Source organism: Netta rufina (genome assembly GCF_964035555.1).
Source record: "Netta rufina genome assembly, chromosome: 1".
In the NCBI taxonomy this organism is placed as follows: Eukaryota; Metazoa; Chordata; class Aves; order Anseriformes; family Anatidae; genus Netta; species Netta rufina.
In genome coordinates, this window is record NC_140123.1 from 206,411,304 (window position 1) to 206,438,798 (window position 27,495).

Genomic DNA, 27,495 nt, shown 5'->3' on the forward strand with positions numbered 1-27,495 from the left:
AATACTCTTATACCTAAAAAATGATACAAGCATCCAAAAAAAATGAATAATTTCTGGTTTTATATACCTTTTATGAAATGCATGCGGCTAAGAAAAATTAAGTCAATTACAGCAATCCTGTATAAATTTGCACAAGCGGGAAACAGAAGACAGGGCAGATGCTTGCTCCAACAGTGCTGGCAGTAGGACTGGAGAGGTGGCCGCCTTCCTGTGCTCCTCACTATGAGCTGGCCCTGCTGGGGGAGGCTTGAGCCTTCACCATGTTGCCCCCTCCTCCTTGTTGCCTTCAGGGGCTCCAGGTAATTTTGAGAATAGCTCCAAAAGCTTATTGATTATAAAATCCCATAGCATTATTTTACCCACACCAGCCTCCTAATGTTTTTATAAACATACTGTACTTCTGGCTTTAGCAAGTTCCCGAGGCAGTGAATTCCAGAGCTAACTGCAGGGTGAAAAAAAACAGTCTTGTACTGGTTTTCAGTTTGCTTGCCATTAATTTCATTGCACACTCCTTTTTCCTTGTGCCATGAAAAAAAAAACACACAGAAGTTCCCTATTTCCCTTTTATAAACCATTCCGTATTTCCAATATTTTTAACATATTTCCTCCTATTCATCTCGTTTCTAAGGTAACAATCCTGCTCTTCTACGTCTCTCTTCAAAGCAGATTTTTTTTTTTCATTCCTGATGATTTTTGCTGCATCTCTGAGACCCTTTAACTCACTCTGTTCTCACTCACTCACTAGCAGTGCTCACGCTGGTGCGTAGCACTCGAAGGTGTCATCATAGATTTTAGTCATGGCATTAAACTATTTTCCACTTTATCATTCATCACACTCTTTAGGTGATCTAATATCACTGCATTTTGTACTGAAGCTGAACGTTGAGCAGAGGTTTCCAACGAACTCCTTAGAAAACAACCTGCAACTTTTCCCAAGTTCAACTGTTAATTAGGAATCCTACCAGGTAATTGAGTAGTTCATTTTTTTTTTCCTTCTTGTAGCTATTTTGCATTTATTTTCATTATTTTGTATTCACCAACACGTTTCTTTTTCCCCAATTTCTTTAAATCGCCTCAAAGGGCCTCAAAGCTGTTTCTGGTACGGAGCTAATGTAAACAACTGTCATCTGCAGACTGGTTCTTCACTGCTCAAACCCATTTCCTGGTCATCAGTAAACACAACCATAGCCCAGACCTGGCACTTGCTCTTCAAACTCCTGCTCTGACCTCACAGTATTAGAATTTCTTGTTAGCCCCTTCAAGCAGATGTTGTTTTTCACCAGACATGGCTGCAGTCAGTCTTGCCTCTCTAACAAAGGACTTGGGGAAGCAAAGCCTGAACCCCAGTCCTCACCAAAGGGACCCTTGTCAACCACCACTCTCCAACAGCAGTTATCCTCAGGGAGGTCTCTGCTGTCCGAGATAACCAGCAGTTATCCCCCTAAATCAGCAACAGGGTCCATGCCTTGACTTCCACTCAAAGGTAAGCACCAGCTGTGACAAGTGGTCTCAGAGCTGGAGTTCACCTTGCACTTGGCCAGTGAATGGCTGGGGAGCAGCAGGAGAACCAAGAATCACTCCCACACATATTGGCCACTGAAATCATCTGCAGCACCATGAACGCCTTCCCGTGCTGACTAGTGGGTGACCATGCCCAAGTGGGTCCGACAGAGCAACCGGCTGTGCAGGTAGACACAGAAGGCAGCGATAACAGCAAGTTGGCTTGGATGCATTAGGTGTTGGCTTATCTGCAATATGCCACCTCGAAGTATTAGTTTTCAAGATGCATTCATTGTCATAGCAACAACAAGTGCAACATGGAATTGATGTACTTACCATCCTTCTGAGACGCAAAATTAGACTGAGGGCTGGGGAGCAGATTGAAGAAAACAGCCCCCACAGCGCTTGCACCAAGCCCTGGACAGCCCCACTCCCTGCAGCGCTGGGGTGGGGAGATGCAGCCCTGTACCAGACTGCACCAGCCTCCCTGCTTCTCACCCGGGGTCCCAAAGGCGCCCAGCTCCATGTGGGTATGGGGTTCCCATGGGTGCTGATGCCCACAACAGCCACGGCACAAGTCAACATTGATTTGCCTCCCCCTGGCCCCTTACCTGGCCTTGCCACGGCTGCTCCTCCGGAGCGTGGGCAGGTCAGCCTCCTTCTCCTCCTGCACGCGCTGCAGGGATGGGGAGCGGCTGTGGGCGCTGCGGGTGCTGCTGGAGCTGGCCAGGCTGCCGTCCCCACCGCCAGCCCCTGCTGCAGCCTCCTGCATCTGCACCAGCAGCTGGGGAGGCAGGCTGCGCAGCGAGGGCACCGGTGAGTAGGACGCCCGGCTCTCCGCCTTCAGGTTGTTGTCGCTGGCCGAGCGCTGCAGCATGCGTGGTGAAGAGAGGCCGCCAGCACCGAGGATCCGTCTCCGCTTTGTATAGCTGGGAGTTTCTCTGAAAGGCACTGCAAAAGAGCCAGGAAAGCAGCATTAGCTACCCAGGACAACGCTGGTGTTGGTCGGTCACGCTGGAGCAGGAAGATGGTGGCAGAGAAGGAGCACAGAGCTGGGGCAGGAGTGGGAGCACAGGAAAAGCCACAGCAGATGAGGACGTGTCTCCATCTGCTTCCAGCTTCCATCCCAGCAAGACACCCAGAGCACACTGCTCTCCTCAGGGAACATCTGCAGGCCTGGGAGCACGTGGAGCCAGCAATTTAGATGGCATGGCAGCCTGGGGAGTGTTTGGAAGCAGTGTATGGAAAAGCATCAAGGAACCCTGTGGGGGCACACAGTGATGGTGAGGGTCAGGGCCACCATCTTCCAGCCCACCTCCAGCTACCACTCTGGTTTGGAGGTGGTGACACAAACACAGGACATTGTTACTGGCCATGATCCTGGCCATCAGTTACTCCTCTGTTCTGGAGGTACAATAGGCCTAAATCTATAGCTTCAGGCATGTGCTATCTCTAAGCCTCAAAAATGTAGTGTACAGAATAAACCACCTGCTACACTCTGCCCTTCCTGACCCTGTAGCTAACTCTTACCAGTGTCTGGAAGAACCAGACCTCACAAAGGCACCTGGAGATGCCAACTCCTGCTTCTGCCAGCAGCTCTGCAGGAGGAGGAGGAGTGGAAATGGAAAACTTCCTGTAGATGCAGAGGGATGAGCACTCTGCTGCAGACGTGGCACATGCACACTGTGGAGCTGGAGTGTTGCAGAACTTAGGTCAGGAAAGACATATTTTCCTGAAGTTTGTTCAGTGAATCAATTTTCATTCTGAAGTTTAATATGCTTAAAGTTTGCCTCACATTTGTGAATGCCTTCAGCAGGGAACACATAGTCAACAATATCCGCTTGTTTCATAGAATATCCCAAATTGGAAGGGACCCACAAGGACCATCAAAAAATCTGACTCCTGGCTTTGCAGAGGAGTACCTAAAATTTAAACCACCTGAGAGCATTGTCCAAATATTTCTTGAACTTTGGCAGGTTTTGTGCCGTGACCACCAAGGCTGTTGCAAATTCAGTGACGAAAGCAAGGGGATACTTAAAACACAGCATCTGAGGCACTGCAGAGATCTTCTGCACTACAAAGTTCTCCTGCACTCCTGATGAAAGGCATACTCAGAAGTGGTGTGATCCCACTAACAGGGGACTGCACAACTTCACCTTTCCAAGACTATTCCTTCCATGGTAACTTGTACCTGGTGTGCAAACAGGTGCTGAACCCTGAGCACACTTTAACTACCACAGCCAAGAGGCTTCAGAGGAAGGGACTGGCCAGGTATCTGAACAGGACATTGCCTGACATTTAGCAAGGTCTCTCACCCTGTTTAACTGCTGACTGAATGCCTTCAAAGCACTTTCCAGCTGTGCTGCACAGCCACACTTGCAATATTTTTCTGAGGAATAATTTAGGTTCAAAGTACAAGAATTTCAGGATCCTGTAAATCTTCCTGTTGTCATAGCAACTCGATGCATTTGTTCTCTGATGTCCCAACCACGTGGTGGGGGATTTCTGCCGGCAGCCTCCGTGCTCCCTACAGCGATTCAGCCCAGCTCCCAGCCCAGCACCAGATCAAGATGTCCCTGCACCTCTGCCCACGGCTGCAGCACTGCAAGTGCCTCGCATCCCTGCAGGAAAAACAGGTCAAAATGGGAACCCAGAAGGAACAAGAAATATCAGATGGAAAGATGCAAGGTCCAGGCCACATAAAATGTGCTGTGGATTCAGGTGTGTGGGAGTCTGCAGGGCTGTAGCAAACAGGACTCACTAACCTGTAGCCAGCCCCATCAATGCGATACACTTGAGCTGAAGCCAAAGTCAAAGTCAGGGCTAACTACTACCCTTTCAAAGGCAACGCTGAACGTGTTTGGCCGACAAGGACTGCCAGCCTGAGTTTGTGTGTCATCCAGACATTTTATTTTGTACTATATCACCTCTCATAGAAAACCACTTTAAAAAATCAGAGAAGCAAATATTAAATGGATGCATGTCACAGTAACTGACAGATTTAAAAATTATTAGAAATTGGAACTAGTCACTGGAAATGCAAGGAAGTTCCTTGCTACTCTCTAATACCTGTTTTCAAACCAAAGCAATCCATGCACTTCAAGTGTTGTTCTTGAAAAACAAACAAATAAACAAAAAAAAAAAAAGAGAAAAAACAAAACAAAACAAAACAAAAAACAGAATTACTTAATTACTTTTAGTAAAATAAGTGTTGAATGCCAACTAATGATGAAAGCACATCAGTTAGTGTCATGAATACATTTCCAAACTGAAGGCCAAGGCAAATAGCAATGAGTACACCCATGGTGTGCTTCCAGGAACCCAAAACATAGGTGAAACTCAGTGATTATGGGACTGTAACCTGCGAAAGGTTGTGAACTCATAGTGGCTGTCAACCAAACACAAGCTCAGTGCAACTCTGCCAGGAACAGAGTTAATCTGAGCTCATTACATCTAAACTGGGGAACAGCAAAGCCCCAGAGAGGTGATCTCAACAGTGCTCTATCAGGAGGCAATGTCACAGCTGGAGAAATGCAAGGTTTGGAACCACACCATATTAAACTTTGCTAGACTGAAAATACCAAGGAAAAAATCAAGATCTGCAAGAATGTGCCTGGCAAGCTCTTTGCCTGTCTTGGACAAAACCAGGAGCAGCAGTTAGTCTTTTGCAGACAGCTAGGGCTACTGGAGCTCTGCATCAGCCAGTCAGGCTGAGTATGCACTGTGCTTCCCCTGCGCACGCATGGCCTCATACTTTACTACAAGTAGGCCAAAGCAGTCACCAAGTGCACCAGATCTGCAGCCACAGCCCAGCCGTGGCACCAGTGCAGTCACCACTCTTCTGTATCTGTCTGGGCTTGGCATCATTGGTCCTGGCACCAAAGCCAGAAAAAAAAGGAGGAGGAAAACAAGAATACAGCAATGAAAACCTCAGACAGCAGGAGATGGTCTGGTTTGCTTTGGTGCACTTTATAAATTAATTATTAGTTTCTAGATATTAACTGCTTAGAAAACTAAAAAAACAAACAAATAAAAAAAATAAACATTGCTGTATGTTGAAATAATTGTGTACAAGCTCACTGTAAAACTATCTCGTTGGCAAGCTGCTTTTACTCAACTGAACTAGGACTGGCAGAACTTGGCCAGAGTTGTGCAGTAGGCATGGTCCTTCATGAGAAAAATAAATAAATAAATAAATAAATCAGGGCAATAATCTGGAAAAAAAAATCTGGAAAACATTGTTAGCATTCAATATAAGAGAAAAGGGGGAAAATTTGAAAAGCAGTGACTTATCTTGCAAGTAAACAAAGCAGCACATCTGACAATGGATCCTTTCAGTCTATGTGAGATCTCTGATCCTGGTAGCCTTAGCTTAACGGAGAAGTAGCAGAAGCCTGAACTGCAACCAGCACGGACATCGCTCCAGGAGATGTGGAGTGGTACAGACTTTACTGTGAGATGTTCACAGCAAGCACCAATTATTAGGCAATGAGACACAAACAGGTTGCTCAAGGACTCCCTGGTGAAAGGGAAGGCACTTTATGATTTCTGACACAGGTCAGGGTAAATTCTTTAATTTAGGCTGTCAAATTAATCACCTGGTTACCCATTTCCACGCTCTCCACAAGCACAGTCATCACCTTACATATGCAAAGTGCTCATTCCCAACACCAAAATTATAGAATCCACTGTAAAAACAGCGCAAAACATAACCACTGTCTCAAATTCACATCAGAGATGAAGAGCAGCAGGGCTGCAGAAAAAAGTCCAGGACCGCTCTGCTACTCACTAATCCATTTATCATAACATCAAGCATAAGAGTCCCTGAATTACAGCATAACATAGCATTTACAGGAGTAAATAAGAAGCTGTCCAGGTCACATAATAGACTGCAAAGGCAAGGTTTCCTGACTGTTTAACTCTAGAAGTGTGTTAAGAAAATGGTATTACAGCTGCAAAGGCAATCTCTTGACAGACAGGAAGATACCTGCACTGACTAATTTTAACTTGTTCCCCAGCACACAGTAACCGCACGTGAGGTGAGATCAAGACAGTTTACTTCACTTGCCAAAGTGCAATTTAGGGGCAAGTGAGTCACAAGTCCAGACGACGAGTGAAAAAAATTGCTTTCCAATACTATCACAGGAGCAGAGACTTTTATATGCCACACATGCATACCGTGTGAAGTTCCATGTTTTCTCAGGTGTCCAGCATGCCCTGATGTCTCCTGGCCAAGGCAGCTATACCCCAGGACCCAGGGCACCTACCCTGGTACACAGGGGACAGCTCAGGGGACTCTGCAAAGACCTTGGGAGCCTCAGTGCAGAGGTACTGCTGATAGAAATCTGCCTGCTCCAACTTTAGTGCCTAGCCTCTGGAGTCTAGACTGCCCGTTTCTGGGTCTCTGTGCCTGGGAAGGCAACTGGAGCTAGACCAGTTTCTACAGAGAGGTTAGTGAACCAGGGATGATGACACCTGGCCTGGAAAGCTTGGCTTTAATTGAGAACACAGATGAGCACACATATAGGCAGTTTCATAGGAGGATGGCAATCAAAGGAACACAGCTATTGCTTGTATGAACAGTATAGGACTTTTCTCTCCAGATACTCCAGAGATTCTTCAGAGCCCTCATCTAAACACAGACTTACATCCAGCCAGTCTGGATGCCATGCCACATAGATACACGCAAGCCTGGGTCTGCTCTCACGACAGCAATTAGATATATTCAGAGAGATATAAAAACATGTTCGGCTGTGCTATGCAATGAGATGAAGACAGCAAGGGAGACAAAATCTGTTGCATGTGGCAGAACCGTGGGAGAGAAAATTGTGCCTTGGCCAGATGGCAGAAAGGACAGAAGAGATACCCACATTGCACAGGGAGGTGTGCTGAGGCAGATCCATGGAATGGACCTCAAAATGGACGAGCTAATGGTAGAGGCTGTTTGGTGTTGAAGGGTACTATGGGTGCACTTATTTGCACAAGGAAGTCCAGCAGAAAATCAGCACTTGGCACAGGCACAAAGACAACAAAGGTACCAGGAACATGTCCAGGGGCTGCAGCAGACAGAAGATTGAGGCCACCATGCACTTGAGGCAGTGACACAGGCAGCTGTGCAAAGGACAGGAAAGTGATTGTCCAGTTCTACTCTGCACTGCTGCACACAGTCCTTGAGGTGAGGCTGCACTTTTGGGTATCACATATAAGAAGGATGTAAAACTGTTAGAGCGTGCAAACAAGGGCTGCAAAGATGGTGAAGGGCCTTGAGGGCAAGAGGTATGAGAAGCAGCTGAGTCCACTTGGTTTGTTCAGCCTAGAGAACAGGAGGCCTCATGGCGGCCTGCAGCTCCCTCAGGAGGGGAGTGGAGGGGCAGGCGCTGAGCTCTGCTCTCTGGGGACCCATCTGACAGGACCCAAGGGAACGGCATGGAGCTGGGACAGAGGAGGGTCAGGCAGGGGGGTAGGGGAAGATTCGTCACTGAGAGGGTGATCAGGCATTGGGACAGGCTCCCCAGGGCAGTGGTCATGACACCAAGCCTGATGGAGCTCAAGAAGCATTTGAGCAACACTCTTGGACATATGGCTTTATTTTGGGGTGGTCCTGTGTGGAGTCAGGATTTGGACTTGATGATCCCTGTGGATCCCTTCCAACTCAGGATATTCTATGATTTTGTGATTCGATGAGAGCTGCACTTCCAGCAGAGCCTCACTCAGTACTGGGAGCTCACCAGGGAACCTTTACTGCTGTTTTTAAAAAGGCCTTTTCTAGGAGCAGTAAGCAGGAGACCAACAACACACACATGTGATTTGCTGTTTACTTCTCTCCCTGGTGGAGCACTGCATATTGAAAAACAAAAATCTGGGGGAAACCCGGCACTTCTTTGGGAGATGAGTGAAAGAGAACTTCCTGCTAGGGCTGAAAATGCTGAATTAACCATCACTCTTTGTTTTGAGCAGCACGTTTCAGAGGCTCTGGCTACCTAACAGAGAAAAAAACAGAACAGCCACAAGCTTGCAACAGCCAAATGACGTGTAATGACATCTAGGTCTCTAGAATGCACAATAATCCCAGGCCCATTTACTGTCTTAAAAGCACGAGAGGACAAGTCTGCCAGGTTGTCCTATGGGACAGCAGGGTCTCAGCTACCATACAGGTGCCAGTGAGGATGCTGAGGTCCTGTCTGGCTGCACTGGCTCTAACCCTGAGGGCCAACCGTCTCCAGCATTATGACACAGCTTCATTCAAACAAAAAATTGGGTCACTCAGCTTTACAGAGAACTTAATTGTCTTCTGATCAGAAGCACATTAAGCAAGGTATCCATCATGCTGCTCTCCCTACCGCATCCACCGAGTGAGCCTTGACTTGTCACTGAAACATAACTCTGCCCCATTCCCTGCCAGTCACTCTCATACTAGTGCGAAAGAGACTGAAATCATGCTCTTTACTACAAAGATAGCTGGAAAGGAGGACTGGAGAGGGCTGCTGGCAGGTTCTCCTGCTGGGGATCTCTTGCAGGACACTAGATGTGTGTTCACTGATCCAAGGACTCCCCAGCACCAGAAGGTGGTGGCACTCCACCCTGTCCCCTGGGCCCTGCCCACAGCATGCCCCAGTATATCATGCATGACCTCCCAGAGTCCAGGCCAACCTGTCAGCCAGCTTATCTCAACAGCAATGTGGACAGCAGTGGGTCAGTGAGCCCAGCGCAGGCAGAGGGATGGGGTCACTGTTCCCTGCGGGAGTGGGAAGACCAGGCTGGGGGAGCCCAAGGCATGCTTTGGCTAGTTCTATAGGCAGCAAAGCCAGCTTCTCACTGCACCTCAAACTACCTGAAACTGGCAATACTAATAAACTGCTGAGCCTGAGCTGCAGCGACCAGGTGCAGAGACAGGATGGTTTCAGCCTGCTGTGAGGCAGCCAGTTCTAGCAAAGGCTTCCTCTTCCCAACCCCCAAACCCACTGCTCCCAGTGGGGAAGGGAGGGAAGTGAGAGCAATTAAAAAAAAAAAAAAAAAAAAAAAAAAAGGCACCAAAAAACAACTTTGTGCAGCTCATACAATCAGCTTTGAAGATTCTTTTCTATACCTTCTCAAGAGTTTAATCAAAGTGTGTTTACTGGGTTTCTCGCAGCAAAATGAATCACTTCAGTTACCATGACAGCGCTGCTCGAAGAAGCACAACCGTGCTCCAGCCAGCCTGGTTTATCTGACACTTCCGTGTTTGCTTTTGCCCTCCACAAGGAGAAATGCATGGCTCTTGGGTTGAAAATGCCCCTTGCTGCTCAGGTGTGGTAGGAGCAGGGCGTAGCCAGGGTTCCCCAAGGAGTTCTGGGCCCCGAGATGCTGCACTGTCACTGGGCGGCACCTGGACCACGCTCCAAACAATCCCAAGCTTCAGGCTAATGAACCAAAATGTAATCAACACTCTGAGGTTATTTAGAGATTTACTGGCTTGATGTTAAATATTCATGTAAAAGAGCAAAAGAGCACGAAGTGCAAATGTCTCCACAGTTCCAAGCTGAGAGGCCACATTTACATTTTAATAGTGGAAAATTACAAAGCAGAACGAAGAAGGCACATAGCATCTCCCCTCATGTGGCACACTGACGCTCAGGCTTCTCTTCCATGTAGGAGAGAGAGGATACTCCAAGAGACCTTTCAGGTATTTTTTTCCAGGAATGAAAACTAAAGGAAAAGTACACAATGATCAGGCAGACCAGAGCCACCCCCTTAGCTCCAGCAAGGTAACTGCTAATTTACCTCACCACTGAGAAATAGTGCACTGATAGGAATTGGAGTCAGTTCCCCCCACACACACACACACCTTTTTAATTTAAAAAAAAAAATCATCCTCTAATGATTTCTTCAGTCATCTTCATTTGCCTCTCAATTACCCATTCTCATGTTCTCATGTGATGCTTCATCCCTGGACATCGCCCCTCAGAACTACCCCCTCCTGCCTCACTCCTCCATCTCAGTGCAGGTCTTTTGCCCCATCCCACTCAGAGTGTCAGCCCTACGTAGCTGGGGACAGATTTCTCTCTGCATTTGTAAACCTTAAATTGAAACTGCTAAAAATACATTTTAATCAAACTTGCTAGCTTTTCTCTACAAACTGTCCTCAAATGTGCTTCCAATTCACCTGTGAGTAGTACATGATATGAGATTGTCAGACTTTCTCTTCAGACAATATTTATCAGCCTGATGCATATCATAACCGGAAGATTTTCCTTGCAAGAATTTTCATTCCTCTGCTTCTCCTTGTCATATTCAGAACATTTAGTGTCCTGCTTGGACTCTTAGGCCACTGCTCAAATCCCCACAGAGGAAATCCTGGCAACTGCATAGACCCATTACAGGAGTGACAAAATGAAATTAACAGTGATGACTAGAAAATCAGAAGCATCAAACAAGTATTTCTGATCTATATTTGAAAATAATTCCTATACATACCTCCATACCATCAAAAATGCACTCAGAAATAAAACAGGTTAAAACTTCCCCCCACAATTCCACGGATAGCAGTAATAGATGTTTATTCAGTTATATACATTCAAATTAGCGGGTCAAAAGCTTCTGCAGCAATGTTCAAAAGAATTTGCCATACAACTCACTGAATCATTGGCCTATATCTATAATACTCTTTAAAATGTGTCAGTGGACAGGGAGGCAGTTTTGAAAGGGTCAGCGGGATTATTCAGATAACCACAGAAAGCATAGCTTTATATCATTTCTAGGAAAGGACTAGACACACTGAAACAGGACACTTAAGAATTGAAAAATAAAGCATGAGAATTTAATTTATATCACCCAAGATGGCTTTAAGAACTCAAATCTCACTGACAAAAATAATAAGCTTGGGTGAAACCATTGACTTCACTGTAATGATACTGATTACATGCTACCACTTGTCAAGATACTAAGGCAGATTTTAACTGACAGTAAGACAAAATAATCAATCATTAACGAAGAGCAACAATTGGGAATATTTCCAATATTATCCAGTAAGCCAGTTCTTGTTACAGTAATATTTATATTTTTACCTTTACCAATGACCTCTCTATATATGGACGTATATACGGTAATATATATACACATTATAGACAAACACAGATCATTGGCAATAAAACTGCAGGTGATGCCATGGCTGGTGCAATAGCATATGAGAGAGGGTGCTGACACAGTGGAATCTCGAGCATTTGTTAAGATGGGATCACCTGAACACATTTCATTACTTCCTGATGCAAGACAAAGCGGCTGGGAAACACAAACATAGTTTATACAGTACAGAACTGTTCCTTGAAAAAGAGCTCCTTTCAGAGAGACTGAAACAGGCCAGTGATTCCTGACACAAACCACCTACAGACAAGCTCCAAGACCAATGCAGTGAGCAGAAAAGCTAACATAACCACTAGATGTATCAGTCCCTGAAAAAGGGTAGCACAGTCTGTTCATCCATAAGGTTATTATGGAAAAATGCATCAGAATGCAGTCAACATTGCTAAAAAGAACGTTAAACTGTTGCATGTTTTTTTGGGGGGATATTAAAAAGCAGAAAGAGTTCAACATAAAGCCATGCAAAGGCTCAGAAGCTGGTCAAGCTGACCTAAACTAAGAAAATAAATAAACAGAAGCTAGTCGCTGTTTGCCAAGCTAACAGAGAGTCACAAATTCGTATATTGGGAAAGAGTATACTCCACAATAGAAATTTTCTGCATATGAAACTTATGCAAAAGTTTGCACAGAGTTGTGTAAGTGTTTGAGTTTTCACCACAAGGTCACAATACTGGCCACTCTGGTCTTAAAATTTATTGTCCCATCAGCATCATTTTGAGGAACTTGTCAAACTCTCCATGAAAAAAATAAACCATAGAATCATAGAATGGCTTGGGTTGGAAGGGACCTTAAAGATCATCTAGTTCCAACCCCCCTGCCATAGGCAGGGATACCACACACTAGATGAGGTTTGGCAGGGCCCCATCCAGCCTGGTCTTGAACACCTCCAGGGATGGGGCATGCACAACTTCTCTGGGCAACCTGTTCCGGTGCCTCACCACCCTCTGAGTAAAGAACTTCTTCCTAACATCCACCCTAAATCTCCCCTCTTTCAGTTTAAAACCATTCCCCCTTGCTCTATCATTATCTACCTGAGTAAAGAATCCTTCTCCGACCTTCTTATAAGCCCTGTTTAAGCAGTGGAAGGCCACAGCCTCTGTTGTCCCTACATGAAAGAGCAGAATGAGTGATAGTGCTCCAGCTTAACCAAGCTCAGTAGCCTCTTTGTTATGTCACAAATATGGGCCCCACACAGGCAGCAAACCTCTCAAGAGAGATTGTCTGGGCAGCAAATGGGAGCCTCAGTGCCTCTCATAGGGGAGTCTCCAAATACCAACACCCTCTGTGCTTTTTTTTTTTTTTTTTTTTTTTTTTTTTGTGGCACTAGTTTTTATACAAGTGGTTTGCTGGTCCACCTTTTTGCAGTTGCCCTTTCCTGGGTCTTGACCATTACCATTGTTGTCATTGACACTCCTTTTCTGAGCCCCAAAGCATCCTAGCTGCTGGAAGAATTGGAAGATGTTAGATTTTTCCACTTTCTGGGTAATCCCAGACTGAGCTTACAGACACAGTTTTTGACATACAGCTTCAGAGTTCATGGAGATACTTGGGACAGGCTTTGGATGAGGAAGGCACCTGAAGGACAAAGGAAACACTGAGCTCAGGTTGGATTCATGACACCTTAATTGGTGAGAAATAACTTATTCTTTGGTTTGAGCTATAAAATGTCATAAAGTTGAGACTTCAAAAACAACTAACAATTCAATGCCCGAAGCCTCATGTAATCTTCCTGATGTGTCATGGTTTAAATTAATATGCTGGCAGCAATTGACACAGAGAAGAAAACTAGGCCACATGCATCACGGTATGGGATGGGTACCTAATGAGGAGTTAGGTGACCAGATCATCTTCTGACCTAAAAACCTTGAAAAAAATCTGTCCCAAGGTAGCAGGAGAGAGGAAGATACTGTGCCAGCAATTCTACCCATACAGAACTAACAGTAAGCCAGGGCTGTAGGATCTTCAGCAGACACAGGCCAAGAGTCTAACACATCCCAAAAACAAGGACCACTGTGGGTCAGTGAAGCTGCAGAACCATACCAGAGGAGATGAGTTACTCAGCCACCCCTGCCTGTACACCTAAAGAAAACAAATGTTGTTATGGTGCACTTCAGTTTGGCAAACAAATGCTGGTGATCTGATACAGATTGTAATTCCCCAACAAAAAAGATATTTTACATAATATAGGATACTTCTTTGGGCTCTCACTATTACTGATAATGAATTAATTCCTTTGACTTGAAGTTAGTGGTTGCTTAGTGACCATGAATCATGACCTGATTATATTCAGCATAAGAAAAAAGAATCCTCAATCAGTCTTATGTACATGTACTGCTTAAGGTTAATTTCTCAGTATTGAGATAATGTTATATTATTTTCTCCAGATCTACTTCCATGCAGATAGAGTAAATACGAATAAAAAAACAGGAGTTCAAAAAAAATTAGCAAAGTTACAATACCACAATTGTAAAATAAAGCAGCTGTGGTTAAATGCCTAGTTGGACAAAAGTGGCAAAATGAAAACATCAATTGGTATTGCAAAATATATTTTCCATATTTGAAGTTTAAATAACTGAAATCAATATAGGCTTGCAATACACTCTAAATTGATAAGGGGAGCTAAAACATTAACAACAAAAAAAAACAGTTTTCAGAATGGAGGAAAATTTTAAGAAGCTTTTTGGTCATTTTGTAGATGTACAAGTAAATTCTAAAAGAAGCAGAAAGAGGCACTTGTATCACATCATGATGACAAAGCATAGGAAACTACTAATTAGCTGAAACAAACACTTAAAAATTTGCAGGCTAAGAAAACTTCCCAGAAAGATGGATAATGAAAATTATTGAGCAGCTGACAAGTGATCCAACTGATAAAAATAAATAAATAAATAAATAAAAACTATGTGCAATTAACTCTACTGGTAATCTGGTAATGTTTTAGTGGAAAACAGGTCATGTGGTACACACCTGATGTTACTGAATGGAGTTACACATATGGCTGGTAAATTCTGATGTGGACTTAAGACTTGAAAGCTGATGGAACAAGCAAATGGACATGCCAGGAGGCTGATGGTGGTGCTCCAGAGAGGACCGAAGGTTCAGGCGCAGCCCCACTTGCACTGTTTCCCACTGACCAGATCTTGGTGTTCCTGATAGACATGCAGCCTTTTTCCTCTGCCATCCCTAGCTTTTCTAAATCTGCCTGGCATGCTCAGAGACCAGGTTCTGCAGCTATGCGCAAGAGGGTTAGGGCTGCCCTTGCCATTCCAAAGAAGCCACTCCCATATGGGCAAGAGTGGACCACCGCTAATGAACAAGCACTGTGCTATGCTGCTTCAAGCACACAGAGGATCTGTAGTCTCATTGCCAAGTCCTCATGATCCAACCTCTCAGGTCCACCCAAGAGAAAAGGCTGCATTTACTATACATGGCATTCTATCTGCAGACTCATAAAATATGAGAATCAGAAAAAAAAAAAAAAAAAAGGGGGAGAAAAACAAACAAACAAACAAACAAAAAACCAGCCCAATTCCATAATATCTGCAAATGTTCTTCACTTGTAAGAACACATTCTCCCTCCCTGGATTTGCAGCCTTCCACTCTATCTTCAACTTCAGTGCTGGTGCCTGTGATGGAACAAGCAGATCTTGGTGCCTGCACTGACTGAAAGGACAGAGAACTGTGCACAGGAAACTATGGAGAAAATCGCACAAGAAGTCCTGCAGCCCAATGGGCTGTTAAGAGCAGGCACTGATCACCCAAAATCCTCGCTGTGGACGTTTTTGGGCATCTTCCTTAAACTATATCAACCCTAGCTAGATCCATGAACTGAATGCTTGTAAGCAGATAGAGCACATCAGATGGAGCACAGTTTTGGGTTATTTTCACCTAAAAGAATTCACTTCACACTCTCCAGACCTACTGTACATTGTGAGACAAATCACAGCAACTGGGGACAGCCAGCTCCACCTCAGAAGTACACTCCTGATCCAAAGAAACGTTGATGAATGCTCTAAGAGCCAGAAACTACAGCTATGTGCAGAAGGCTGTCGTGCAGCAAGGAGTGAAAGCTATTGCTAACTATCTTTCCTTCCACAGCTTTAACACAGCAGGTCCTCTCTGAATATTCCTGATGGTGGGGGCCACCAGCTCTTGTCTCACAGACAGACAAGTGCTGCCTAATAGCAGGAACTTGAGAAGTTTTCTCCAAGAGCTATCACGTACAATGCTGCACTATCACGTATAATTCTACCCTTTCCTACCAGATTGTTTTAGTATTTCTGCAACTATTGTGATGAAACTATCAGGAAAAAGGAATAGAAACTGCCAGACTGCCTAGCCCTGACCCCTTCCCTATCCTAAATCATGCCAATCTGCTCTCCTCCAGGCAGACACTCACACTTTTCAGATCTTAATGAACTTCAAAAACCAATTTCTCCTTCCTTGGGAAATTCATCTGCTAGTCCCATTGACTCCAGGTGGATACCATCTGGACCTGCTGGTTTGTGTGCGATTAGTTTGCAACTGTTATCTGACCTATTTTATATAAACAGCCGTATCTAGAACATGAACAATTCATTCTTACCCAACACGTTTTCATGCCATTTTCTTATCCATGCCATTTTTCAAGAAAAATAATTGAGCCATTCAATCACATATGAAATCACAGAAAAATTTAGTTTGGAAGGGGACTTTTGGAGGTCATCTAGTCCAATTTCCCTCTCGCTGCAGTCTCTTTCCTCTTGAATTACTAGGGTGGCTTTCTTGTGTAAGAAATTTTTGGCTTTTCCTCACATCCTTTCTGACTCTTCTCACAAATCCTCAGCATCAGTGATAGTTAGCTGAGAAAAGAAGCCATAAAAGGATGGGTTAAGGTCCAGGTTTCTAAACGCACAGCCACTTCCAAGAACCAAGCCCAATACTCAAAGGCTGTTTCAGGCTGTACAAGTCTTTCTACTTGATGACTTCTTGTGGGTTAACCCCAGCAGGCAGCTAGCATCTCACAGCTGCTTGCTCACTCTACTCAAGCAGGACTGGGGAGAGAATCGGAAAGATGAAAGTGAGAAAACTCATGGAATGAGATAAAGACAACTTAATAAGTAAAGCAAAAGCTGCACTCACAAGCAAAGCAAAACAAGGAATTTGTGCACTACTTCCAATTGAAAGGCAGATGTCCAGTCATTTCTGGGAAAGCAGGGCTTCATTATGCACAGTGGTTACTTGGGAAGACAAGCACCATAACTCCTCCCCTCTTTTCCTCCCTTCCTCCTTCTTTATCCCCAGCTTTCATTACTAAGCATGATATCATACAGTTGGTCAGTTTGGGTCCCTTGGTTGTATCCCCTCCCAGCTTCTTGTGCACTCCCAGCCTCCTTGCTGGCAGGGCAGCACATGAAGAAGAACAGTTTCAGACTCGGTGTAAGCACTGCTCTGCAACAACTAAAACATCAGTGTGTTATATCAGCACTGTCTTAATCATAAATCCAAAACTAGCACCATACTAGACACAACAAAGAAAATTAACTCTATCCCAGCCAAAACCAGGACATGACCTGATGGTTCTTTACCTTCTTTGGAGGTACATGCACTGAGACAACAGTGAGCAAAAAAGTCTTTGTGAACAGCACAAGAAAGAAGGGAACATAGAAAGTTAACACTCTTTATCTCTTTGCCACAGCAAGCTTACAGATTTCCAACTGCCCTTATAAATAGAATGAGCTCAACAAAAACATCCACCTTTGTTATACGTTCTGGGAAGTTTGACACAATTAGACAAAAAGAAATAAAGCTTTCCATTGTACAAGTACTTATTTATGGCTTCCATACAAAGTTTTTTAACTTCTACGTCATTTAGGCTTCCCAAAAATTTCTCTGAGAAAGGATCAAGGGGAAAGATTAGAGAGAAAGAAGAAATGTATGTCATATCCTCTACTTCTGCTTGTCTCATGCGTTTACCTGAATCGCTGTATGCCATTTCACAGTCTTTTTGGAATCCAAAACATAGCATCACACTAGCTACAATAAAAAAAAATTAACTCTATCCCAGCCAAAATGAGGACATGGCCTTATGATTCTGTACTTTCTGTGGATTTCACATTCACCAAGAATTAACTCTTTACATTGGCTTGTCCCTTGCTCTAGTGAGCTCTGATCCAGTCAACTTTCTAGAACAATTCAGGAAAACTCAACAAGTGGTATGATTTTATACTTAACCTAAAATTCAGCTTTGCATGACATATATTTCATGACAATATCTACACCAAAGGAGGAGAGAGAACGTGCTGCAAGGAAAAAAGCTAAACAGGAAATCCAAAAATATTTCTCCATAAAGAAACAGTACCAGAATACTACTTCACTTTTTCTTATAGAAGCTCCAGTGTGGAGCAGCTCCATTTCCATTATCGCTACTAAGAGAGAGGACAGGTCTCCTTGCACCAAGTCCAGTTAATAGTCTTAGCATGAGAGCATCTCTGATATGAAAGGGCTTCAAGGATGCAGAGAGAGAGAAAAGGCAAGGGATTTCACAAAGAGCTTTTCAGACTCCAGACCAATCTGTCTAATTCTTTAGTTTGCTAATCGCAGCAGCCACAAGCAAACACTGGACTGAATAAACTCACTGAATAATGATGGCCCCGAGAGGAAAGTAGATGTGTCCTGATGCTCCCAAGACCCAAAACTAGCTGCAGGCTGCAGCTTCCACTGATCACTGCAGGCAGCACTAGGAAACCACCAATTAACATATCCATTCTAAAATAGTCCTGGACTCTACAGTAAGATTAAAAAGGGAGAAAAGGTGGAGAGAAAAAAGATCAAACTCACCAACATCGGACTCTTTGTGGGTTTTGATGATTTCAGCCAATTCAAAATTTCCTGCAATGATGGCCACCTGAAAAGAGAGGGAGGGAAGACAGTTGAGCAGCTCTGAACAGCACTGATCCCGTGCTTGCTTGCACAGATACCGCCATATGGACTAATAACAGCTGCCTTCCATGGTGGACACAGAGCCAACAATTGTTCTGCCTCAGCTCACCCAGTCAGTAACCCCAAGGTGTAAATACACTCTCAGCATTGCAAGGAGAATTTATGTTGATTGTTTGTGCAATGAGAAGGTGGCAAATAGCTCAGAGACAACCATTCCCATCTCCTCAGAGTTTGGTGGTGATATGCCTAACACCAGCTAGGAATTAATTTTAGGTCTTGCAGGTATTGACCAGCTTTCTCAAGCCTGAAGGCTTTCAGCGAACCACAGTTAGATGATGAAAAGCAGCTTACCAGAAACCCAGCTTTCTGCATGTCCTACCTGAACAGTCCCCAGGACTAGCTCCTGCTCACTCCAGGCTGCATTGGCTGAGGAACCACTTCCACTCAGCTGCTGCAGCAGCTTACCCCAGGAAAGCCATAACATATTAGACAACATTAAATACTGCTTTACCCAACACCCATCCTGTGGTTTCTCTCCACATGAAAAATCTTAAATAACTCAAAAGGACAGGGGAAGAGGGGAATCTGAATGTGAATAGGCCAAGGGAACACACAGACATGGTCTGCCTTTCTCCAAGAACTGCTTCCACAGATGCTCGTGTCCTGGAGAACAGCAGAACACCAGCAGTCCTCAAGAAGGTAGGTTAGAACATGAGTAAGAGAAAACAAACTGACGTGCTACTCCCTTGAAGCAAGTACTCAACTGATAGACTAGAGACATTACATAAACTCTTTGTTGATTTCTTATATCTTTTGTGAGGGGGGGGGAGGGTGGAAGGGGTGAGGGTGGTGGGATATACAGCATTGAATCACAGCTAGTAATTCCAAACTAGTTGTGATGTTTTTTTCAGAACAAGGTCCAAAAATATTCTTTTAAAATGTGAAAGAACCACAGTGAGGTGGGTAGCAGAACATGAAGTCAGTTGCTGGTCCTCAGAATATTAAACTGGAAGAACTGTGCTGGACTGAACTGTTAAAGTCTTGCATTTGATACAACTGCCCCCGCACACCAGTGCCTCTCCTGCCCACGCAGCAGCATATCCATATCATGCTTACATGGCAGGAACCCCTGAGGACAGCGCAGCACCTACAGCTGATTTGGGAATGAGAACCAGCTGGACCAGATAGATTCCCAGTAGAAAAAAAAGTGCTACTGCTTAGAGCATGAAAACACCTCTAAGAGCAGGCTGAGATACTGATGATTATATTGCCTGTCCATGCTGGGACCATTTTGCTGTATCCCCACACTTTTTTAAACTTAGGAGTGACATATGGGACAAACAAATTTGATCAGGCAGTTAGTAGAAACTGAATCAGTCCAGACATCGACAGAGTCAAGAGCAAGACTGGCAGCTCCAGCTGCCTGTTAAACATTTTCCTGCCCTCCTACAAGAACAGCTTTTAGAAATACGAGATTCATTTGCATTTTTACCACTAACTTGTGATGAAGGGATATTTTTAACTTAGTGACTCAGTACAGCATGTACACCTCTCTACTACGATCCTTTATCAGCAGAAATAGTCTTACTATTCTCAATAATGCTCAATATAGCTCAACAATGTTTATATGGCTTTTTTTTTTTTTTTCTTTCCTGAGTCCTAGAATTCATGCTGCAACTCCTCAGCCAGAATTGTAAGAGATCAGTAATGGCTGGAAGAAATGAACCCTTCTGCAATCTCAAAATGAGGCCACAGTAACAGAGAAAAAAGAGTAAGAATTGCTGTTTTCCCCCAAGCTTACTTCCAATTGTATTCTGTCTCTCTATATACATATACAAGGCTTACTGGCCCAAACATCACATTCTCTAAACAGGCAACAAAAGCTTTTGTACAGAAGGACAAATGACCAGAATCTGGGGAGGTTTGATAGCTAAAATACCCACACTAACAAAAGACTGGGAAGGAGAACTTAGAAGAAGCATTTGAACTTCAAGGTTCTTCAAACAATTAACACTGTCTCGGTGAAAAATCCAAACTCAAAGTAAAAATTATGGGTTTCATTAGATATATCCAAAACATATGATTCTATAGTGAATGCACATGCTGCAATGTGAACTGCTTCTGTCACTGCAAATACCCGATGGCATCCCTCCTGGTCAAGCTGCAGGTGGTGGAGGTCTCCTACGGCCTCACCCACCACCCAGCAGGGAAGTCTGACAGCTGACATGGGACCCCTACGTGCAGGCAACAGAAGCACTCTCTTTTATAGCCATGGAACTGTTACAACTTCCAGGAAAGGCGAGAAGAAACATGCTGAATAAGAAGTCTGCTAAGAATATAATCTCACATAAATCCCTAAGAAGAGAGAAGAGCCCTGCTGTTTACATTTTTCAATCCAACTTGGAAAACGCAAAGGAGATGAAAGGATTTCCCTTATTGCATTGTCACCTCAGCTGGGGATTCACGGCACATTGGTTTCCCCAGCAATGATTGTATTTGACAGACACCGTGCGAGCCCTGGACAGCAGGTCACCACAGAACATGGCTCCAGCTCTCGAGTCCCACAGTTTTCTGAGGGAGGAGAAGCCACAGCACAGAGCAACATGAAATCTGTTTTGCTGAGTCTCCTACGGATCAGGGGAGTTTTTTTTTTTTACATCTATAGGATATCCATCTACTTAGCAGTGTTGTAGAAAGACAGCTCACCACTGGACCGACTGAGCTGCCCGTTAAAGCCCATGACTCAGCCATGGGCATGAGGTTACCCAGTCCCACCAGCCACCATGAAGGCAGACTGCCAGCACAGCCAGGATCTTAGTTCTGTGGAGGGCTCCAACCTGCAACACAGTATTTTACACAGGAAACATGAAAAACAGTTCTCCTGAGAATTAAAGATTAAAAAAAAAATAAATAAATAAAAAATCAGACTTTTCCTGATGCAATGACTGTACAATAGTGAGTATATTGACCTTGAACTTGTGCTTACAAGTACGAACACTGGGAGGTCCAAGATGGATTAACATTATCTGCTCTTTGGTCCCTAAAGATATCCACAGCACCACCTCCCTCTGCTGAGGAAGGGACAGGTCCTGTGACACTTGAAGCTAACAGGTTACCACCACTGGAGATATCATATTGTAAAGGTCTCAAATGGAAGGAAAGTGGTGGGCTGGGAGACTGAAGAGTAGCAAAGCATATCAACAAGACATGAGTCAGAGTCTTAGCCAAACACATCTGATTATCTGATTTAAGGGAAGCCTCCAGCTGACACAAAAACTGATAAAGATCTCCGTGAGGTATGAAGAAAAAGAGAGGATGGCAAATTTCAGTGGCTTTTGATGATACCTTCAAAAGGAAGTTGCATGAATGAAACACAGAAGAACAGTGAGTAGATGCCACTGGGCGTGACTCTGAAAATGATATTTTTGAATATTTTTTGTACCCAAAAACGTACATACCCCCACTCACTTGAACCTCTGACTTGAGGAGAAGCAGAAAAAGATTTTTGCTGAATCAAATGGACCACCATAGTTTTTGTTCTGCATTAAACCCTGTTCTTAGAGGTATTTCTTAGGTGCAAACTGCAACAATCAAAGAAGTCCAGAACTTTGCCATTATCATCCTAGGTGTGCAAAATCCATACTGACAGTATTGGGTGCAAAGGCAGCAAAGATAAGGCAAGAGCAGAGCCATGTCTGAGGCAGGCAAAGGTGAAGCTGCATTGGTTATAGGATTCAATGGGTCAGAAGGAAGCAATTATCAGTGATGCTGCTGGGCAAGAAGAGTGTGGATCTTCCATGGAAAAGTAGTCTCTTAGTTTTGGTGTAGGCAGCCCATTTAGTGTCATAACACTTTTAAGCTTCTCAGCTTTCCTTAGACCCTGAGAAGCATCCTGTAACCATGACGGACTTCATGATGGCAACTATTTCCAAACCACTTTACCCAAAACGTCTCTAGATACTGAGGCTCTCCATCGTTGATGGTTTCCTCCCACATAACTGGGTACTAAACTATTATTTTTAATCACCACAATTTATAGCAGTGCTACCTGAGTAAATATATCTGGATGTTTTTCAATGTTGTCTACCTTTACTTGGCCAGACAGACTTCAAGCATCTTCTACATTTGTTCTAGATTTCCAGAAATCTGGCACTCCTACTAGGTCATTCCCACTGCTCACATATGGTAGTTCCATCTGGACTGCCATATGAGCAGAAAATCTAGATACATTCATAGCAATGTGTGCTGCCATTATATTGCACAGATGCAGCTAGTCTGATGCTTTCAGGAAGTGTCATTGGGGTCAGTCACTGTATGACTACACTGTAGACCAAACAGTTCCTGGAAGCAACAGACAGGCCTCCTGTGCATGAACTATACAGCTGATCTGAGACAAATGCATCTCAAATGCCCTCTGCTCCTGCAAACCAACTTACTGTCCAAGGTCTATACAGCAAATGAGTTTTTTATTATTTTTTTAATTTTATTTTATTCCCTATGGACCACACACACATGCCTTGCTTTAGAAGAGGCAATTTAGCCAAGCAGTTAGACTAACATTCTGCCACTAAGTGTACAAGGAGTATCTGCTAACGATCTGCATCAGGCAGTGGGTACAGGTAAACATATATGAGAAACAGAAAAAAATTTCAAAGCTGTAACCATTCACCATTCAGCCCTAGCCCAAGAGAGATAGAGAATCTTCTCAGTACGTTCAGATGAGGCATATGGAGCTACCGGAAAAACAAGATTATTCTCCTAATGAGATGCACTAAAAGACCATCCTAAAGAGACTCAGGTAATGCTGCCATCTCTTCCATCAAGGGGAACAGGGTGTTCTGAACTCCTGGGAAGCTAAAAAACCTCAACAAGGCAGCTTAGAAATGCTGTGCTCAGGAAGTCTTTGAGCTGAAGCCATCAGCCTTGGCATGGGGGGATGGAGAGGGGAGGCACCTCCCCTACAGCCTGCTTTTGGAGACTTGCAGGCCAGAGCAGCGATGCACACAATAGCAGCTATACAGGCCAACAGTTTCCATGAATTGGCTGTGTTGCTGAAAGGCTGTGGAAGTGATCTTTGACTTCCCTCAGAGACAAGAAGTGGGTTGGTGGTATCTATTGAAGGCTCAGAGAAAGATTCTGCAAAGGAATAATGACAGGTTTGGCCAGAGCTATACAGCATCTGCACAGAAACTTCACGGTGCCATTAAACAGACCCTAAGAGATCTAAGCACAGAGTGCTGAATGCAAGGTCCATGGATGGTCAGTGCTGGAGAAAAGAAGCTAGTCTCATATCAGTGGTGCCCAGTGACAGGACAAGAGGCAATGGTTCTCTTGGAACATCAGGAAACACTTTTCTACTCTGAGGATGACTGAGCACTGGTACACATTCCCCAGAGAGATTGTGGAGCCTCCGTTCTTGGAAATATTCAAGAGCCATCTGACTATGGTCCTGAGTAAGCAGTTCTGGAAGACCCGGCTTGAGCACAGAGGTTGAATCAGATGGATCCAGAGGTTCCTTTCAACTTCTGTGAAATGAGTATCTCAGACACTGGAGAGAGGGGAGACATAAATAAGTACATTTCTCAACTGCCTTGTTCACATGGAGTCATGATGGATGCTGCTGTGTAAAGAAGGTAGCACAGGTTAAAGAGGATAGGCCAGTCCTTCTGGGAAAGAGCTAGTCATAGTCTGGCCTCTGGTCCAGCCAGTGCTAAAGGATGCTCTCAAAGGACAGGACAGCATGTAGAGAACAGTCCTTACCATCAGAATTAGAATTGCCTCTGACAGACCTCCTGAGAGCTATCAGAAAAGTGGGCCCACGTGAACCTGCAAGTCCACGTGCAAGGCGCTGCACTTGGGTCAGGGCAACCTCAGACATGGGTGCAGACTGGAAGAAGAACGCATTGAGAGCAGCCCTGCAGAGATGGACTTGGGGATTCTGGTAAATGAGAAGCTTGACATGAGCCAGCGGTGTGTGCCTGAAGCCCTGAAGGCCAACTGCATCCTGGGTTTCCTTCCTAAGGTCCCTTCCAGCCCAAGCCATTCTATGAAATTCAGGGCTTCCCATGCAAAGCTGAGACTTCAGTGTAACATCTGTAAATGGAACATGACTGCTGCAGGTCAGGGAAGATTTCAAGTCAGCAGCATCATCTGGATAATCGAAGCTGAGATGGCATCTGACTCAGAATTAGATCAGTCTCACACTGAAGACTGGAGGAGGAGTGGGAGGGAACCAGGCCAGAAACCTGATCAATTTCTGTAAGACAAACTTCAAATGAAAAGTGAGAGAAAACAAATTAAATAAAATGAGGATAAGAAGAAAGCCTTGAGAGAGCAAGTAAAATAAATAAATAATAAAAAAAGAAGTTCTTCAGAAAACTGCTCCTTGGTAAGCAGCCTGCCTTGTACCTGGAGCAGCACACAGGCACATACCTCTAGATGCCCACAGAGGCAGCACACAGGAAAGGAGGATGTGTGTCCCATGCACAGTGGCAAGCCTGGGGTACACGTTCATTTGGCATATACACTCAATCTTTGAGCATTGTCATACTTGGCCTCTCAGAAAGCAACTTTCAGCCTATTACATGATGACAGAAAATCAATCATGCTCAGATAGTCTTTTCCTCATCTGCTATCTTATACTTGAGCAATGGGAAGCTTAGAGTTTAACTCTTTATGATTGATAAGAGAAGCTGAATAGGGCAGTGACCTACAAGGAGAAAATATTTTAAATCTGTCACAAAGAAGAAAAATCACAGGTCCATCAAAGTCCTTGGTCCATCAAAGATGCAGATGATACAATTGTAGGCAGCATGTAGAAAAGGCTAGAAGGCTGGTATTTAATAGGAAAAGGTGAATGAATTCTTCCCAAATGGCAGAGCATACAGAATGGAAATTTACCAACTAAAAGGAAGGAAGATTGCTGATAGTATTTTCTAAGCATAATTAATAATTAAATAGACAAGTCTTGGTAAGTTTCAGAAAGTCTTGAAAAACTAGTAATGGAACTTTTCATGCCCATTAAAATACTGGGTCTTGGAAAATTAGAGAAATTCCAAGGAACAGGAGGATCACCAGTGCTCTCAAATATTTATAATTATTAAAAACATTAACCTCAGAAACCAGAGAATGAGCTGCCTGGCATCAGTCACATGGATGTGAGACAAAATGAGCATTCCCTCGCTGCCTGGTGGCTTCCAGCCCCCTTCAGACAGCCTGCTGTAGAGGAGTCACGCAGCTCAGCCAGCACGCTAAGCCTCCCAGCCGTGCTCCCCTGGCACTGTGGCTGGCACGATGCTGGCTGCCGGTCAGTGTGAACCACCACCTGAATTGTCTGCTCGCGCTGAAGGGACTGCTCTGCATGTGACAGCTTCATCTGAGCACATCAAACTATCAGCCCTTCTGAAATAAGAAAAAGTTTTATGTTAACCATGTAAGGGCTGAAGTTTCAATTACAGAGCAGGAATTGACAGAAAAAGAGTATGCTCTCTCATTTCATTTCTTTTCTTTTGAGAAAAGCAATTTCAGCTTTCTCAAAAATGAACTCAGTTTTCCTCTCTTACCTGTTTTCCTCTTTATTTTCCTTCCTGTTTCTCATTCTGCTAAGACGCCAGAACTCACCTTCGTATTTTCAGTAATGGTGCCTCACACCTTTTCCCATCCCTCTGCTTTACAGTTGCATTTTTTGCCTGTATCTGGGTTTATATTCATATTGTTTCCATTCATTACTGCACCTTTTTCTCATCTGATCGGTTTTCTTGCTATTCAAAACATGCTCAGAAATATAACAATACTTTATGAATTACATAGCACAAAAAATATTAACTACACTCGCAACATCTACTTTGTTTTCTAAAATCTTCAGAGACCATGTACAGTACATTAAGAATACTGATGCATATTTAGCATTTAGAATGCTTCTCTAAATTATTTTCGCCTGCATACCTTACGCCAGTTTTGACACTACAGACTTTAATTAGATTTTATTCTTCCTTTACTGATAATTTCCTTATTTTTTTGAAAAACTTGTTAAAAGAAGAAGGCATAATACATAAATCGACAAATAAATACACTGATTGACAAGTTTATGAGTCTGGCTGACAAACAACTATGTCTGAAGTCAGAAAGATGAAATTCAGGTCTAGCACAAAGTGTTACACTTGGAACAGAGAAATAAAATGCATAAATACGAGGCAGAGAATAACTGGCTAAGCATCATGAAGCAAAAAACATTGTGTGGTAGCATCAGTAACCCCAAACTAAACACAAGCCAAGAAAATGGTGATATTACATAGACAAATTTAATTATTTGTATTACAATAATGTATCACAAGTTGGCAAGGACCCATCTGGACTGATACGTTCAGTTTTGGGACACAGGTCTTTAAGAATGAGGTAAACAAATTGAAAGCAGCAAGTTGGAAAAGAGACTTGTAAAAAATGAAGACTGAGGAAAAATGGAAAGAACTGGGCTTGTTCATCTTAAATCTTTGGAAAAAAAAAAAAAGTATTACAAAAAGGCTGGTGATCAATTATCCTACCAATCCACTGCCGGAAGGCCAAAAAAAAATACACTTACCTTTCAAAAAAAAATTAAAAACTAAGAACAAATTTCTGATTTTCTCAGCAGAGATAAGCACTGACAAAAACTACTTTGCCCGGATGCAGAGTTTCCTTGGCTGATAGTTGTGAAGCAGATTTGACAAACATTTCCAGGGCTGATTGCCTACTGAGGGTAGCTAGAAAATGTGGTATCTGGATTTCCATTCAAGACATTCGTGTCCAAAAACAAATGATACAGCAAATTTAGTTTTTTTGGTGACAGTATATTCAGATTGGGTCCAGAATATATTGATTATATACATATTATTTGTTATATATAAATAACTTGCTAAAAATGCATTTGTTGATGTAGAAACATTGTCAAGGACGGCATTACTCAGTGGCTTTGCTCGCCAA

At 43.7% G+C, this 27,495-nt stretch overlaps 1 protein-coding gene across 4 annotated transcripts in view; it reads right to left on the bottom strand.

Moving 5' to 3' along the window:
* Nucleotides 1–27,495, bottom strand: part of SHANK3 (SH3 and multiple ankyrin repeat domains 3) — a 376,332-nt gene that overhangs the window by 241,411 nt on the left and 107,426 nt on the right. For all 4 annotated transcript variants that reach the window (XM_084305956.1, XM_084305955.1, XM_084305957.1 and 1 more), the window contains exons 11-12: nucleotides 18,436–18,502; nucleotides 2,112–2,451 (exon numbers count right to left, since the gene is read on the bottom strand). In XM_084305956.1, coding sequence (XP_084162082.1) covers nucleotides 2,112–2,451; nucleotides 18,436–18,502 — 407 coding nt within the window. The remainder of the gene's footprint in view (nucleotides 1–2,111; nucleotides 2,452–18,435; nucleotides 18,503–27,495) is intronic.